General features: G+C 38.1%; 1 protein-coding gene across 1 annotated transcript in view; it reads right to left on the reverse strand.

Annotated features, from left to right (window-relative positions):
* zdhhc2 (zinc finger DHHC-type palmitoyltransferase 2) overlaps positions 1-15,136 on the reverse strand; it is a 91,643-nt gene that overhangs the window by 69,792 nt on the left and 6,715 nt on the right. The window contains exons 2-3 of the mRNA XM_072252653.1: positions 5,110-5,136; positions 3,733-3,827 (exon numbers count right to left, since the gene is read on the reverse strand). Coding sequence (XP_072108754.1) covers positions 3,733-3,827; positions 5,110-5,136 — 122 coding nt within the window. The remainder of the gene's footprint in view (positions 1-3,732; positions 3,828-5,109; positions 5,137-15,136) is intronic.

Raw genomic sequence — 15,136 nt, forward strand, 5'->3', positions numbered from 1 at the left:
CATGGGCAGAGTAGGTGCCATACTAAACTATGATGTATCTGGACATGATATTTTCTATGGTACATTAATAAAAATTGGTAATGATGAAAGCAAACATGGTAAATTTATCTGGGCTTCGAAGGAAATTGAGGCATCGGTGAGCTTTCTTGGTTGTGGCGTCAACATAGTTGGACCAGGACACACTAATGGTGATGTTCACTCTGAGGAACTTGTAGCTCTCAACTCTCTTGACCTCAGCGCTGTTGGTGGAACCAGGAGCATTTACACTGCCCCTCTTCCTGAAGTCCATGACCAGCTCTTTTGTTTTGGTTTTTGGCATGGCACCACGTCACGAAGCTTTCTATCTCCCCTCTGTACACCTACCCATTATTATCTGAAGTCTTAAAGCATTTGCTGCCTCATCAGCAGTTTGCACACTGAGAACGACTACATTTTATGCTGGTGGTATCTCTTGTTGCCTTTAAATACAGAAGTAGAAACCTAGAGGGCTGCATCATGGAGTTTGGACCTTCCCTGAAGAACTCTGCCACTTAAGCCACTGGAGTTTTGAGAGATCAGAAATAGATCCTTTAATTTGAGTACAACCACTATACATTTTTAGTAACCTGAGACTCTTCTTCTTTGGTTGTCCGTCGAAATCCAATGACGACGTCCACTCCTTTAACGGTGAGATCTTTGATGACTATGCAGACTTATCCTGGACCCACAAGCTTTATTGCAGGTGGGACATGTATATGTAGTAGTGGTGGCAACCATGGCTGCATTTCTTCTGGCTCTCTTCTGCTGTCTTCTGGTTGTTCTTTCCATCTCCAGAATACGAACCCCGTCCCTACACAGCTGTCGCCAAGTGGTACGGTCAGCAGAAACATCCTCCAGGTCCTCGGGTCTGATCTTGCACTTCCTTAAAGCATTCTTCATCTGATCCTTATAGCGCTTCTTTGGCCTTCCAGCTGAGCGTCGACCATGATGGAGCTGGCCGTATAACACTCTGCGGGGTAGCCGACATGAGGGCATGTCGGCAACCTGAGACTAGAGTCTAAATTGTTACATGACCATGTGAGTCACCAGGTTTTCAGTCCTAAAACAAAGTATCCCATTGTCATCCAGACCCTTCCTCGTTCCGACCCTCTTTGTAAGGAAGAACATTTAATTTTATCTGCTGATAACGTCCATTGGATGTGAATCCCCAGGTTTGGGATTTTCCTTCATTGGCCAAGCCACATTCTGTCAAATGAAATTTGAGATTCGACCCTTCACCAGACTCACAGAATCCCTGACACCATCACACAGAAACGTTCCCCTATGGTTCTCCCTGGAATATACCAGAGCAATTCCTAGTGTATGCTAATTAGCTGTATTATAAATTAATAGAGTAGAGTTGATTCATGGAAAAATTGCAATGATGGGTATAATATGGTTGAAATTAGAGAATGGATCCAGCAAAAAGATTATGCACAAAAGACCAAAATGTGTGTCTTTTCATTATGTAAACAGTGACCATAACTCTGTGAACTCCCTGACCTTTAGCATAGCCATGGACAAGGAGCAGGCAGTATGGGAAAGGGGTGGGCTAATTATGAGGGTATAAGGCAGGAACTATAGAGCATAAATTGGGAGCAGATATTTTCTGGAAAATGCACAGTAAAATGTGGGAACACTTGCATGGGGTTCTGAACAGATTTGTCCAATTGAGACTGGGGAATGATGGCAGGGTGAAGGAACTACAATTGACAAGAAAGGAGGAGCTTTTAGTCAAGAGGAAGGAGGATGCATCCTTAATGTTTATGAAGCAAAGAAGGCTCTTGAGAGTTATGAGGTAGTCAGGCAGGAGCTTAAGATGTGACTTAGGAGAGCTAGAAGGGGACATGAGAAGCTATTGGCAAGGAGGATTAAGGAAAACCTCATAGGGTTTTACAAGTATGTGAAAAACGAAGGATGACTAGAGTGAAGGCAGGACCCATTGAGGGGTAAAGGGGGAAACGTGTCTGTAGTGGGAAGAGGGAGGGGAGATGCTTAATGAATACTTTGTTTCAGTGTACACCAGTGAGAGGGATCTTGACAAATGTGAGGGCAGAGTAGAACAGGCTAATATGCTGGAACATGTCGAGGTTAAGAAAGAGGCAATGTTGGAGCTTTTGAAAAATACTAAGGTGGCTAAGTCCCTGGAGCTGAATGGAATATACCCCAGGTTACAACAAAAGCGAGGGAAGTGATTGCTGGAGCATTAAAGATAATCTTAGTGTCATCGCTGCCCACAGGAGGATGAAAAATATTGTCTCCTTCTTCAAGAAGGCAAACAGAGATAATTCTGGGAGTTATAGAGAGTGGTGGGCAAACTAAAGGAGAAGAATTTTAGGGACATTTGGAGAACATTTTATAAACATTTAGAGAAGCATTGTTTGATTAAGGATGAGCATGGCTTTGTGAAGGGCAGGCCATGCCTTATCAGCCTGATTGAACTATTTGAAGTGACAAAAAAAAACTGATGTAGCAACAGCAGTGAATGTGGTGTAAATGGATTTTACTAAAGCAGTTGAAAAGGTTCACCATGGTAGGGTCATTCAGGAAATCAAAAGACATGGGATCCATGGAAACTTGGCAGTGTGGATTCAGAACTGGCTTGCCTATAGAAGGCAGAGGGTGATATTCAACCTGGAGATCAGTGACCAGCAGTGTTCCATAGGGATCTGTTCTGGGACCCCTGCTCTTTGTGATTTTTATAAATGATTTGGATGAGGAAGTGGAAGGGTGTATTAGTAAGTTTGCAAATGACACAAATGTTGGTGGCTTTGTGAATAGTGTAGAGGATTATCAAAGGTTACAATGAAACAGATGCAGAACTGGGCTGAGCAATGGCAGATGGAGTTCAATCTGAAGAAGTGTGAAGTGAAGCACTTCAGAAGGTCGATCTTGAAGGCAGAATACAGAATGGTAGAATTCTTGGCAGCATAAAAGAACAGAGGGATTTCAGAGTTCGTAGCCACAGATCCTTCAAAGTTGCCGCACAAGTCGATTAGGTGGTTAAGAAGGTGTATGGTGTGTTGGCCTTCATTAGTCGGGGATTGGAGTTGAAGAGTTTCTCGGTAAAGTTGCAGTCAATGAAACTGGTTAGACCACACATGGAGTATTGTGTTCAGTTCTGGTGGCCTCATAATAGGAAGGGTGCAGAGGAGATTTACCATGCTGCTGCATGGATAAGAGAGCATGTCTTAGGATGAACAGTTGAGTAAGCTAGAGTATTTCCCTTTGGAGCAAATAAGGATGAGAGGTGACTTGATACAGATGTATAAAATTATAAAAGGCTCAGACAAAGTAGACAGCTAGTGCCTTTTCCCCTGGGCAGCAATGGCTAATAGCAGAGGATATCCTTTTAAGGTGAGTGGAGTAAAGTGTATGGGAGATGTCAGAGGTACCTTTTGTTTTATACACAGTGTTGAAAGTGCCTTGAATGCACTGCCAGGGCTGATGGTAGAGGCCGATACATTAGGAACATTTAAAAGACTCTAAGATAGGCACATAGATAAAAGAAAAATAGAGGGTTATGAGCTTTGTAGAAGGAAAGGAATAAATTGATTGAGGACTAGGTTAAAAAAATGGTAAAACATTGTGGGCCGAAGGTCCCATATTGTGTTATACTGTTCTATGTTCTGCAAGTACAGCAATAGCATGACAGATTTGCAGAACCAAAGCATAAGATTCGTCAGATGAACAACACTCCCTATTCATGCTTACCTCTTTAGTCGGATTCATTGGCTTTGTAAAGATAGTTTTCCAGTACGACCAAACAAACATGATGAAAAGTAAATGGTAAAATACCAAACAGACAACTAGAAGAAAGAAGATCACAAAAAATGCTGTGTTATCCACCTGATGTTAAACATTACACTTTATTTCTGTATTATTATGACATTATCTGGAGATGAAGTTTAAAACCATTGTCAAGCACAAATAATAGTTTTTTTCCCCAAAATACCCAGTGAAAATAAAATCTTTTCAACTATAAATTAAATAAATACATCTTTACATTCTAGGCAAACTTTAATTGTGCTACAAACCATTAAGTATTACCTGATACCCACAAGCTTATGAATTAATGGTACTTCTAAACCTGCCTCCAAATTTTCATTTCTGATTAGTCAACTTTACCTGTTAAAACTTTCAATAATTAGGAGATTTCCCAGCAATATTAGGACTTATTTCATCCACACTTCTTCTATTTACATGCCTTCTCTCTAATTGATAACTAGATTCAGGCAGACAGGCATGGAAGTACAAGGAAGCCAAAAGAAATGGTGAAGAAGTGGTGTTCAGGGCAAGAGTGGATCAGCCATAGTCTGACTGAACAGTCGAGCAGGCTTGAGGGGCGAACTGCCCCATTCTTCTGCCTGTTGTTCTGTTCTGTGTTATAGCAGGAGCATTCTTGCAATATATGTAAGCCCCACAGTACCTATTCACACGTCAAGCACATCATGCAAGACAGATCATAATTTTTTGAGGAAACTTACGTTAAATCCATTAAAAGGTTGTTTTGAGAGCTATAAAATATCTACTGACATACGGTGCAGTTCATTAGAATAAAACCAGTAAAGGTGTGATCTGTTGGGCTTGCAACTGGTTCAATAGTTAAAGCAAAACCAAATATAAATGCCAAGAAACTGGAAATGTGCCCGTAGAATATTACGAGCAAGGCTTTCCTATTTTGTAGCGAGGTTTATCTATGCAAGAAAATGCATTTATTAATTCACGGATATAATTACCTACATAAATCTTTAGGAAAAAAGCAGAGAAGGGGGCAGGGGAGAGGGCGGTGGGGTGAAGGTGGGGTTGTGACAAAGGCAGAGAGGAGCTATTGAGTTGAATGTAAATGCAGCCTTGTGGAACCGGAGTGAGTTTGCATGGGATTTCAATGTACCTTCCATTTCCTTAAAAGGACTGTATCATCAATAAATGCCTTCTATTTCCTTAAAAGGATCGTATAATCAATAAATGCTTAATAAATCTGTGACGTGAACTTGTCCCATTCCATTGAGGGTTTTATGTAAATTCTGGAATTACTTTATGATAGTCATTGAATCCTTTTTGATGTGCAATTGTGTATGAATTTCTCACCTTTTTCTCCAATATTTTTCATCGATACTAAAAAGAAAAATAAAAGAGATAAATTAGGAAAAGCCAAAACAGCATGAAATGTATATACCATAACCTAATTCTTGCATATTTGATCTTGAGATTGCTGGGACAATGCATCACCCATCATTAGAAGCTTTTCCTTTACCTCAAAGATTATTTACGTTGCAAGTTGCTGGAAGGACAAGCTGCTGACAGCACATGGAGTGTCAAGGGACCACATTCTATGTACTTAACTGAGGAGAATTTTGGACTCAGGAAGAATCAAAGAAAAGGCAGAGAAGAAATGACAAAAATAGTCAAGTTAAACACAGAAAAGTGATAATGGATTAAGAAACTGTGAAGAGAGAATAATATTAAAATTTAAAATGAAAAATATAAAACCATCTGAAGGCAACGTAGGGCATACTAAGAACCTAACAAGAAAACAGAAAGCGTTAGGAATACACAACCATTCTGAAGAAAGGTTATTGAACTAAAATATTGACTTGTTCTATTTTGATAGCTGCTGCCTGACTTTCAGCTTTTATTCCACAGTTTGAACTTTCTCTTTGTAAATATGACATTCTGCAGCCATTCATTGATGGTACATCAGGTAGATAGAATTTTATTTGGAGATAATCACTGTCTGATACATTTGTGGCATGTATGGTATTTGCCACTTACCAGCCCATGCCTGAATGTTTTTGAGGTCTTGCTGATGAGCATAGACTAATTTCATTTGCTGAGGAGTTGCAAACGGAACCGAACTCTACACCTCCTAACTTTGTCCTTCTTATCGTCAGAGGTCATTTGTTTGGAAGGCACTGCCTGAGTAGCCTAGGGTGAGTAATTTCTGTAGAGTACAGGCAGATGACTGTACAGCTCTGCATGATCTCAATCAGGTGACAGGTCTTAATGATTCTATGGCTGTCTTTACCCTAATAGCATAATAAACACAAATAATGGTGTATATTTTCAGAATGTTCTGCTTTATTTAAGACTTAGAGCATCTGCTGCTTTTCATTTCCTGCACATTTTATTTGGAACACAGCTGCTTTAGTACACACATACAGTCCTTTGACCAGGGCTGTTCAACCACTGATGCTAGAAGCTTGAAGGACATGAAGATGCAAGATATTGCTGACAGCTTCCACTTACAACTAAAAACAACTGATGTCACAGAGATCTTCTTTATCAGTTTTACTTTGTATAGTAACTAGTAAAGATCTGAAAATAATTATTTTAGTTTTGGTGAAGGTCTTTTAATGAGAATTCTGCGCCTCAAAATTTGAATAAAAGGCAGAGATTTTCCTAGCATTATTCAATTTCTAGGGTCTTATATCTCTAAGACCTTATCTATTTTATTGATTTCAACATAATAAATATTCAGATTCATATTTCTTTACTCTCCTCTTTTAGCCAGTTCTCAGGTTATAAATTAAACCTATATAAAAGTGAACTTTTCCCTTTGAACAACTTGATACCAACAAATTCTAACCTTCCTTTTAAAATTGTAAGAAACCAATTTACCTACTTAGGTGTAATAATCACTAAAAACTATAAGTGTCTACTTAAAGAAAATTTTCTTACCCTATTGAATCACATGAAAAGGACACTATTAAGTTGGTTGCCTCTTTTGTTATCACTGATTGGTCGAATTAAATCTATCAAAATGAATATATTATCTAAATTTATATAACTTTTTCAGGCATTCCCAGTTTTTATTCCTAAATCTTTTTTTGATTCTCTTGACTCTATTATATCTTCTTATATATGGAAGAATAAGCATTCTAGATTAAATAAAATTCATCTTCAGAAAGATAAAAAGAATGGAGGATTAGCCTTACCAAACTTTAGATTTTATTACTGGGCAGTTAACATAAGAAATCTTACATTCTGACTATATTACATAAATCGTGAGGATTGCCCGATGTGAGTTTCTTTAGAAGCTGTTAATAAATTTTCTATTATTTCTCTTCTTGGATCCTCACTCCCTTTGTTTCTAGTAAGTTTACTGATAATCTGGTAGTTAAACACACTATGAAAATGTGGATACAATTCTGAAAATACTTTGGCTTATTGAGATTTTCTCTTTAGAGTCCCATTTTTTCTAATTATTTTTTTAAACCCTCTATGATTGATGCGGCTTTTAAAAAATAGGATAGATTAGGTATTAAATGCTTTCAAGACTTGTTTGTAGAGGGAAGTCTCTTTTCATTTGAACAACTGTCAACTAAATATAGTTTACCCAAAACCCAACTTTTCGATACCTACAAATAAGAGATTTTTTACGGTCTCAAATAAGTACATTTCCTAAACGTCCGATAAGAATCTATTAGATGTAATTTTTAATTTGAAACCTTTTTATAATGAATCTATATCTAATATTTATAATATGTTACTTGGAATGAGAAGTGTTCCTTTAGATAAAATTAAAAATCTTTGGGAACAAGATTTATAGACTTCAATTTCTGAGAAAACTTGGAATCAAATTTTAAAATTGGTTAACACTTCATCGTTATGTGCCCGCCACTCTCTCCTACAATTTAAAGTGGTCCATGGGGCCATGTGACCAACGATAAGTTGTCTCATTTTTATTTAGATATATCTCCGTATTGTGAAGAATGTAATAATAGAGAAGCTTCACTCACTCATATGTTTTGGACATGCCCGAGTCTTGGAGAATATTGGAAAGAAGTATTTCAAACTTACTCGATACTTTTCAAAGTAGACTTTAAGCCTAATCCTTTGACCGCTTTATTTGGTATTGTTGGAGGAAAGGATATTATTTTGGAGTCATCTGACTTGCACATTTTGCCTTTTATTTCTCTTGTAGCCAGAAGGACGCTCTTGCTTTAATGGAAAGATTCAGCCCCTCCCATTCCTATTCACGCTCAATGGTTACGTGATGTGACGTCGTGTTTAAACTTAGAGAAGATTCGATGTTCAATCTCTGAATCTAGTCAAGACTTTCAAACATTGTGGGGACCTTTTCTGAATTATTATCAAAACCTCTGATATTTGTTGTTAAAGCACAGATGATGACTAATTTTTTTTTCCTTCTTTTCTTTACTAATCAGCTTCGGTCTTGGTAGTGGGTGAGATTTTTTTTTATATAATAAAATTACTATATTTCAATGCTACGAATTAACTAACCTGTATGAATATATAGTAAGGAGTCTTTATATGCGATTTAGTATAATGTATATATATTTATATATCTATACATTTTTTTTTCTGTGCTCTGTATTCTTATATGTAAATTAATAAAAATATTGGAAGAGAAAGAAAGTTGTGCACAACCTAGACCCAAATTTCCAATATGCATTGCCAAATAACCTCTTGCAATACAACCTCAAAATTGCCTTTCCATCACTGAACAACTAACTTAAAACAAATCTGAACAATAAGGGTTTATGTTGTTGAATGTAATGAATCAACAACATTTAATCAATTTCACACATATATACGTACACACTGAATTTGGTTAATTGGGACACATCGGGACTAGTGCATTTTAGCCCAATCAAGTGGCTTCCTCGATAAGCGTTAAGTTTTGTGGAAATAGTTAAAAAGGTATAAAAAGGCAAACTAACAAATTATGTATTTAAATGAGAAGAACCAACAGTACTACAGTACTATAAAACTGTGTATTAGTTCCTAATGGTTATCAACAGAAGAATTCATCCAGGATATGCAATGAAGAAAATCAACATAGATACCTAGTGTATATAATGGGCAGATATACTGAAATATTTTCATTTTCGCTCCTGGCTGTTCCTGCATTGCTTGAAACCGCAGTGAGCAAAACAGTTCTGAATTGTCTTACTGCTTATTCTTTGCCAAATATCAGTGACAAATATCACTGCATTTTGAACACAAGCACATGCAACTGACACTATTTAAAAACTGTTGCTCTAAGCATGGAGTAGATTCTATCAGCTACACAAGTCCTTGCAACTGATGCTAGTTCAAACTTGTTCAGCAAGTCTCCCAATTAAGCAGCATAGTGTCCTAAATAAACAAAGGGAACCGGCAATTTTCGCAATCAGTTTTTGTTCTTTAAGATTTGTCCAACTACGTGGCTGCACTGATTAACCGATGGCCCAAATAACCGGAATTTGACTGACCAGTTGCTATTTAAACAATCACAATGTAACATGATAAGCCCCTTATTGATGTTTCAATGCATAGTAAAACAACCTTCAAAGTGTTCCATTTAACTAACCTGCATTTAAAATTTACTGCATGTAGAAAAAGTCTAAAAACTTTTCGAATTTCCTTAGACAAACGAGAAAATCTCCAAGTGCTGGAAATCTGAGCAACGCACACAAACTGCCGAAGGGTTTCGGCCTGAAACATCGACTGTACTCTTTTCTTAGATGTTGCCTGGCCTGCTGAGTTCCTCCAGCATTTTGATATATTGTTGCTCGAATTTCCTTAGATTATTTATCACAATGCATCATCATTTCAACACTCGGCAGCTTACTTTAAAGTCCATTAATCAATAAACCTAAACATCCATTAAAACTCCCAAAGTCAATCTAAGATCCAGTTAACAAGAAATACAAGCTACAGCACATACGTACTTTTAATTTCTCAAATTAAATTAAAATGCAAGATCGGGTAATATTACATTTTACTGTCCAACTTGAACATTGATCTAACAACTTGAATTCACGTTCATGGTCATGGAAGACCAACTTGTGACAGTCCTGCCAAAGGGTCTCAGCCCGAAATGTCGACTGTACTGTTTTCCATAGATGCTGCCTGGCCTGCTGAGCTCCTCCGGCATTTTATGTGTGTTGTTTGGATTTCTAGCATCTGCAGATTTTCTCTTGTGAAACTATGTCAAAATATTTTTCTGTGCACAAAAATGGTAAGTTTTTTCAGGAGTCACTATATCCAAGTAGCCTTTATGGAAGTCACACAACGCCATGGAAGTCATACACCACAGAAGCAGGGCCGTTCATCCTATCTTCATCCCAATTTAAAATGACTTCTCATTTATACTAATCCCACATTAATTCATATTTATCCTCCCCACATTCTTATCAATTTCCCTCAGATTCTACCACTCATTTCCACCATAAGGCAATGTAAAGAGGATAATAACTAACTAAGCCATGGTTTAGGCGTGAGAGGCTGGCACAGCCGGTGATCACATGGAGAATGTCAAAGTACCAGAGGCCATGGTTGCACCTGGGTCACTAGCTGTGTCACAGCAAATCCACATCACCCAATACTTTTTTATACCTGGGGCAGATCCGAATTTCTTCATTCTTGAGAAGAAGGGCTCCAACAAATCAAGAACACAGAAGAAAGATGCAAACCATCTATAATGCCATGCACAATAATTTGGAGGCCCTATTGAAGGGCACTGTGACCTTCATACACATAGTCATAGGAGCCTACACACGGGCTTGTGGCTGGTGTAATATAACTACAGTGATTTTTTTAAAATTTCCAAACTCCTAGCAGCTGGTTACATTACACCTTCAACAGTCAGAGAATCACTGCATCATAAAAAGTCTTGGAGATGGGTCTTACAAACCTGTACTGTGCACCCTGCTCCATGGAGACAGAAGCTTTGCATTCAAATGCTCTCCTCCAAGTTGTGCTAGAGGTTTAGTGGGACCACTACACAGAACCAATATTTGGAAAAAGGAAACCTTCGTCACTGTCACCTTACAGGAGACCATGTGACTCCATTCCTGAGTCACACAAAATATAACCCACTCTTCCCTGCTTCACACACATTTGTAGAATCCATTATATAATATAGGTGGGTTGGGGTGGGGAAGGGTGCGGGAAATTGTTTGACCTACTGATCAAACTTGGGGGTTTCCTGTGTGTGACTTGTACTATGTAATTTGCGCATTTAAGTTCCTAGTTTGGGAGGTCTGGTGTTACATTAGCATTCCATGACACTCACCTGCTTATTGCAAGCTACCTGTCTTTCTGTATGCATTCAACCAAGTGATTCACTTTATCATGTGCTGCAGGGATCATAATAATGTAGAATGAGGTGCATGAATATTGTGCCCAAAATTAGATGTCATTAGATGTCACAAGTACATTTTATGGTAAGATTCTTTCAATCTAGCCTCACTTCCTGGTTCTGTAGGTACCACGGGATGGTATGAGCACCAGAAAGTAAAAGAAGTCAACCACTTGGTCGCTCTAGCCTACCCAATGCTTGAAATGATCATGGATGATCTGCCCCAGGGCTTAACTTCCCTTCTCTCCATGGTTCTCAATTCAGTATCTAACTCCTCTTTAAGTCTCTTCCATGTTCAAAACCCTCTGGAGGGAGAAATGCAGAGATCCACGAACATATGCAAGAGGAAATACCTATGCACCTCCGTGTTAGACAACTACCCCCTCAACTTGTAACCATGTCCACTTGTTCAAAACTCTCCCATTACATCTATTTTGTCATGCCCCCTTAGCATCTTGTGTGGTTCGGTAAGATCACTCCTCATCCTCCTGAATTCCAAAATTGGGGAATCACAGAGCACTTCAGCATAGAAACAGGCCCATCATCCCATCTAGTCTATGCCAATCTGTTATGCTGTTTAGTCCCATTGACCTGCAGCCGGCCGATAACCTTCACACCCTCACATCCATGTACTTATCCAAACTTCTCTTAAACATTGCAATTGAACCCTGTGAGTGAAGAATAAAGATCCTTTTTTTTTAAAAAAGCTTCTCATCCAAGCAATGAGCTTAGTGAATCTTTTCTAGACTGCCTCCAACGTTAGTATATCCTTTCCTAGATCAGGAGGTTAGAACTGTGCAGGATACCCCATGTGTGGCCTCAGAAACAGTACAACTGTGAAAATTCTTCCCTTTCTAAACTCGGCGATAAAAGGGCAGAAAATGTCATTTGTCATGCATGATGACACACACACACACACACACACACACACACACACAGAGTAATAGAGGCACTTACTACAAGTTGTGAATACCTGAGAAAACCATGTTTAAAACAGCACATTTTAAGTAATTAGATACTGTTCCAAATTTCTTACAAAGCTTTACTGTTAATCACATGTATATTTACTGGACTTCAATTTCAGACATTTCTTTTAAATACAAAGTTGACAATGATTTATAGACATGTGACTGAACCCTTCAGTTTCTACGCAACTCATCTCTTTACGCTCCCATTAGCTGGAATAACATGACCTGGATCTCCATGGCAACTGCCAACACTGAGGACATACAACGTTTAAAGAGAAACACTTTAGGATTTGCTTATTTACCAGAAATTTTCCAAATCAGAATCAGACCAGGTTTATTATTACAGTCTTATATAATGTGAAATTAGTTGCTTTATGGCAGCAGTACAGTGCAGTTACAATGTTACTATTAGTTATAAAATAAATTTAAAAAACACAAACAATAAGATGGAATTCATGGATCATTCAGAAATCTGAAGGTAGAGGGGAAGAAGCTGTTTCAGAATTGTTGTGTGAGGGTCTTCAGGCTCCTGTGCCACCTCACTGATGGTAGTAATAAGAAGAGAGCATGTTCCAGATGGTAAGGGTCCTTAACAATGGATGCCACTTTCTTGAGCTTTCGCCTCTTGAAGGTGTCCTCTATGGTGGGAAGGGTTGTACTCACAGAGTGGTTGAGTCTACAACCTTATGTAGTCCCTTGCGATCCTGTACATTCAAGCGTCCATACCAGAATATGATATGAAACGTCAAAATACTCTCTATTGTACATCTGTATGGAATTTGGAAGTCTCTAGTAACGTATCAAATTTCTAACAAAGTGGAGCCACTGGCAGCCTTCTTTAGGACTGCATCAATGTACTAGGTCCAGGATAGATCCTGCGAGATGTTGGAACCCAGGAACTTGAAGCTGCTCACCCTTTCCAACTCTGAAGACTGGTGTGTTTTCCTGAAGTTCACAATCAATTCCCTGGTCTTGCTGATGTTAAGTGCAATACCATTCAGCCACCTGGTCTATCTCTCTCCTCCATATCTCCTCATTACCATCTGAGATTTTAACAGCTTTGGTATCATTTGCAAATTTATAGATGGCATTAAGCTGTGTTTATCCACTGTCATGATTAGGGCAGTAGGCTAAGCATGCATCCTTCAGGTGTGCCTACACTGACAGGAGGAGATATTATTATCGATCTGTACGGACTGTGGTCTTTCAATGAGGAAGTCAAAGATCCAGTTGCAGAGGGAAGTACAGATGCCCAGAAGCTTGGTGATTAACACTGAGGGAATGATCATATTAAAAACCGAGGTGTAATCAATAAACAGCTTGCCTTAAGTTTTGCTTAAAATCTAGTCCAAGAAATAGTAATATTATTGATTAAAGGTTGCTGTTTCATATAATAATCAAAATAGTTAAGCACAAAGTGATGTTGGAAATGAAAATTTAGGCTACAGCTACTTTCAGACCATATCACTGTTGAATCTCTACAGCCAAACAAAAATAATAGCTTTTTACTTTTATTTAATTCTGTTCATTTGTTCTTGGACTAGCTTAGTGTAACTAAATTGTTGTGTAAAGGAACAAACTGATTTACTTAAATCTAAACTGATACTCAGATGGATTAAAAGTACTGGTATACTTCAAACTATTCCACAGCAATCCAAAAATAACAAAACACTTTTTCCATATATCATAACAATTTTATTTTTATGCAAATTGAATGTATTATTTTCCAAGGCACCTCAAAGAAACAGAATCAAACAAAAACTAAAAGGCATATGCAGTAGGTAAGTACCAGAAATTGATGTGTGCATATTACAGAGCTTTGCCAAAAAGATGGGTTTCAGAAGAGCAGCAAAGGACAGATAGACATACAGAATCAAGGATGAAAGGCTAGATCCCAGTGAAAATGAAATCAGAGTTCCTCACAAGTTGGTCTTCCATGAACATGAATTCAAGTTGATGCCTGATGATGGGGGAAAGCAACACTCATTGCATTCTACAACGTTCACAGAATAGTAAACATTCTGACAAAGGAACTTCACTATTGTGAGTGCTGAATACGATTCAGCCATATCTAGACATGAATGATTATACTTGTTGTAATACACACACTTCAAATTATAATTCAGAGGCTGAAGGTGAGGTCTGTAATGGACTAAAATTAGTTTATTAGAAGTGTACATTCACTATTGTCACATGCACGAGATACAGTGAAAAGCTTGACTTGCATACTGTCCATAAAGATCAAATCATTACTCAGTGCATTCAGTGCATTGTAAAACAGTAACAACGCAGAATAAAGTGTTACAGCTGCAGAGAAAGTGCAGTGCAGTAAAAGATTATAACAAGGTAGACAGTGGGATAGAAGCTGTCCTTGACTCTAGTGGGGCATGCTTTCATGCTTTTGTATCTTCTGACCAACAGAAGAGGGGAAAAGAGAGACTGTCTGGGTCGGGTGGGGTCTCTGATAATACCAACAGCTTTCCTGGGGCAGCCAGCGTAATCAACCTTCTCAATCTCCACACCACTGATATGGGCAGGAGCATATGCATCATCACCCCTTTCCTGAAGTCAATAACCAGCTCTTTTGTTTTTTTCTGACAATGAGAATGAGGATTTACTGAAGCAAAGATAAGGGTAAGAGTATGATATAGAGTTTACTTCATGCAAAATTAATGAGCATTGCTTCCCCACTGATCGAGCTTGTTTAAAAAATCTCAGCGATACAGTTGAATTCAGAATTAGTTGTAACCATGGCAACAAGTAAATGCTCCATTTCACAGCAATGAATGATCGCGAGGTCCATGCCAGATCAAATCTCCATTACTGTAAAGCAAGCTTAATTTAGAAAATAAAAAGAAATAGACATTGAAATTGGACTAATATCCAGGAAAACTACAGAATGTTTTCTCTTATGCTAACAAGTAAGTTTCCTGTGCATGATGATTCATCATGAAATTAAAATTCAGGTACTAAGACTTAAATTATTAAATAATCTTTCAAATGATTTACAGCTGAGCAGTCAGATGGGAAAAAAAATACTAGTAGAGCCAGTCCAGGT

This window comes from Mobula birostris, chromosome 3 (genome assembly GCF_030028105.1).
Source record: "Mobula birostris isolate sMobBir1 chromosome 3, sMobBir1.hap1, whole genome shotgun sequence".
Lineage (NCBI taxonomy): Eukaryota > Metazoa > Chordata > Chondrichthyes > Myliobatiformes > Myliobatidae > Mobula > Mobula birostris.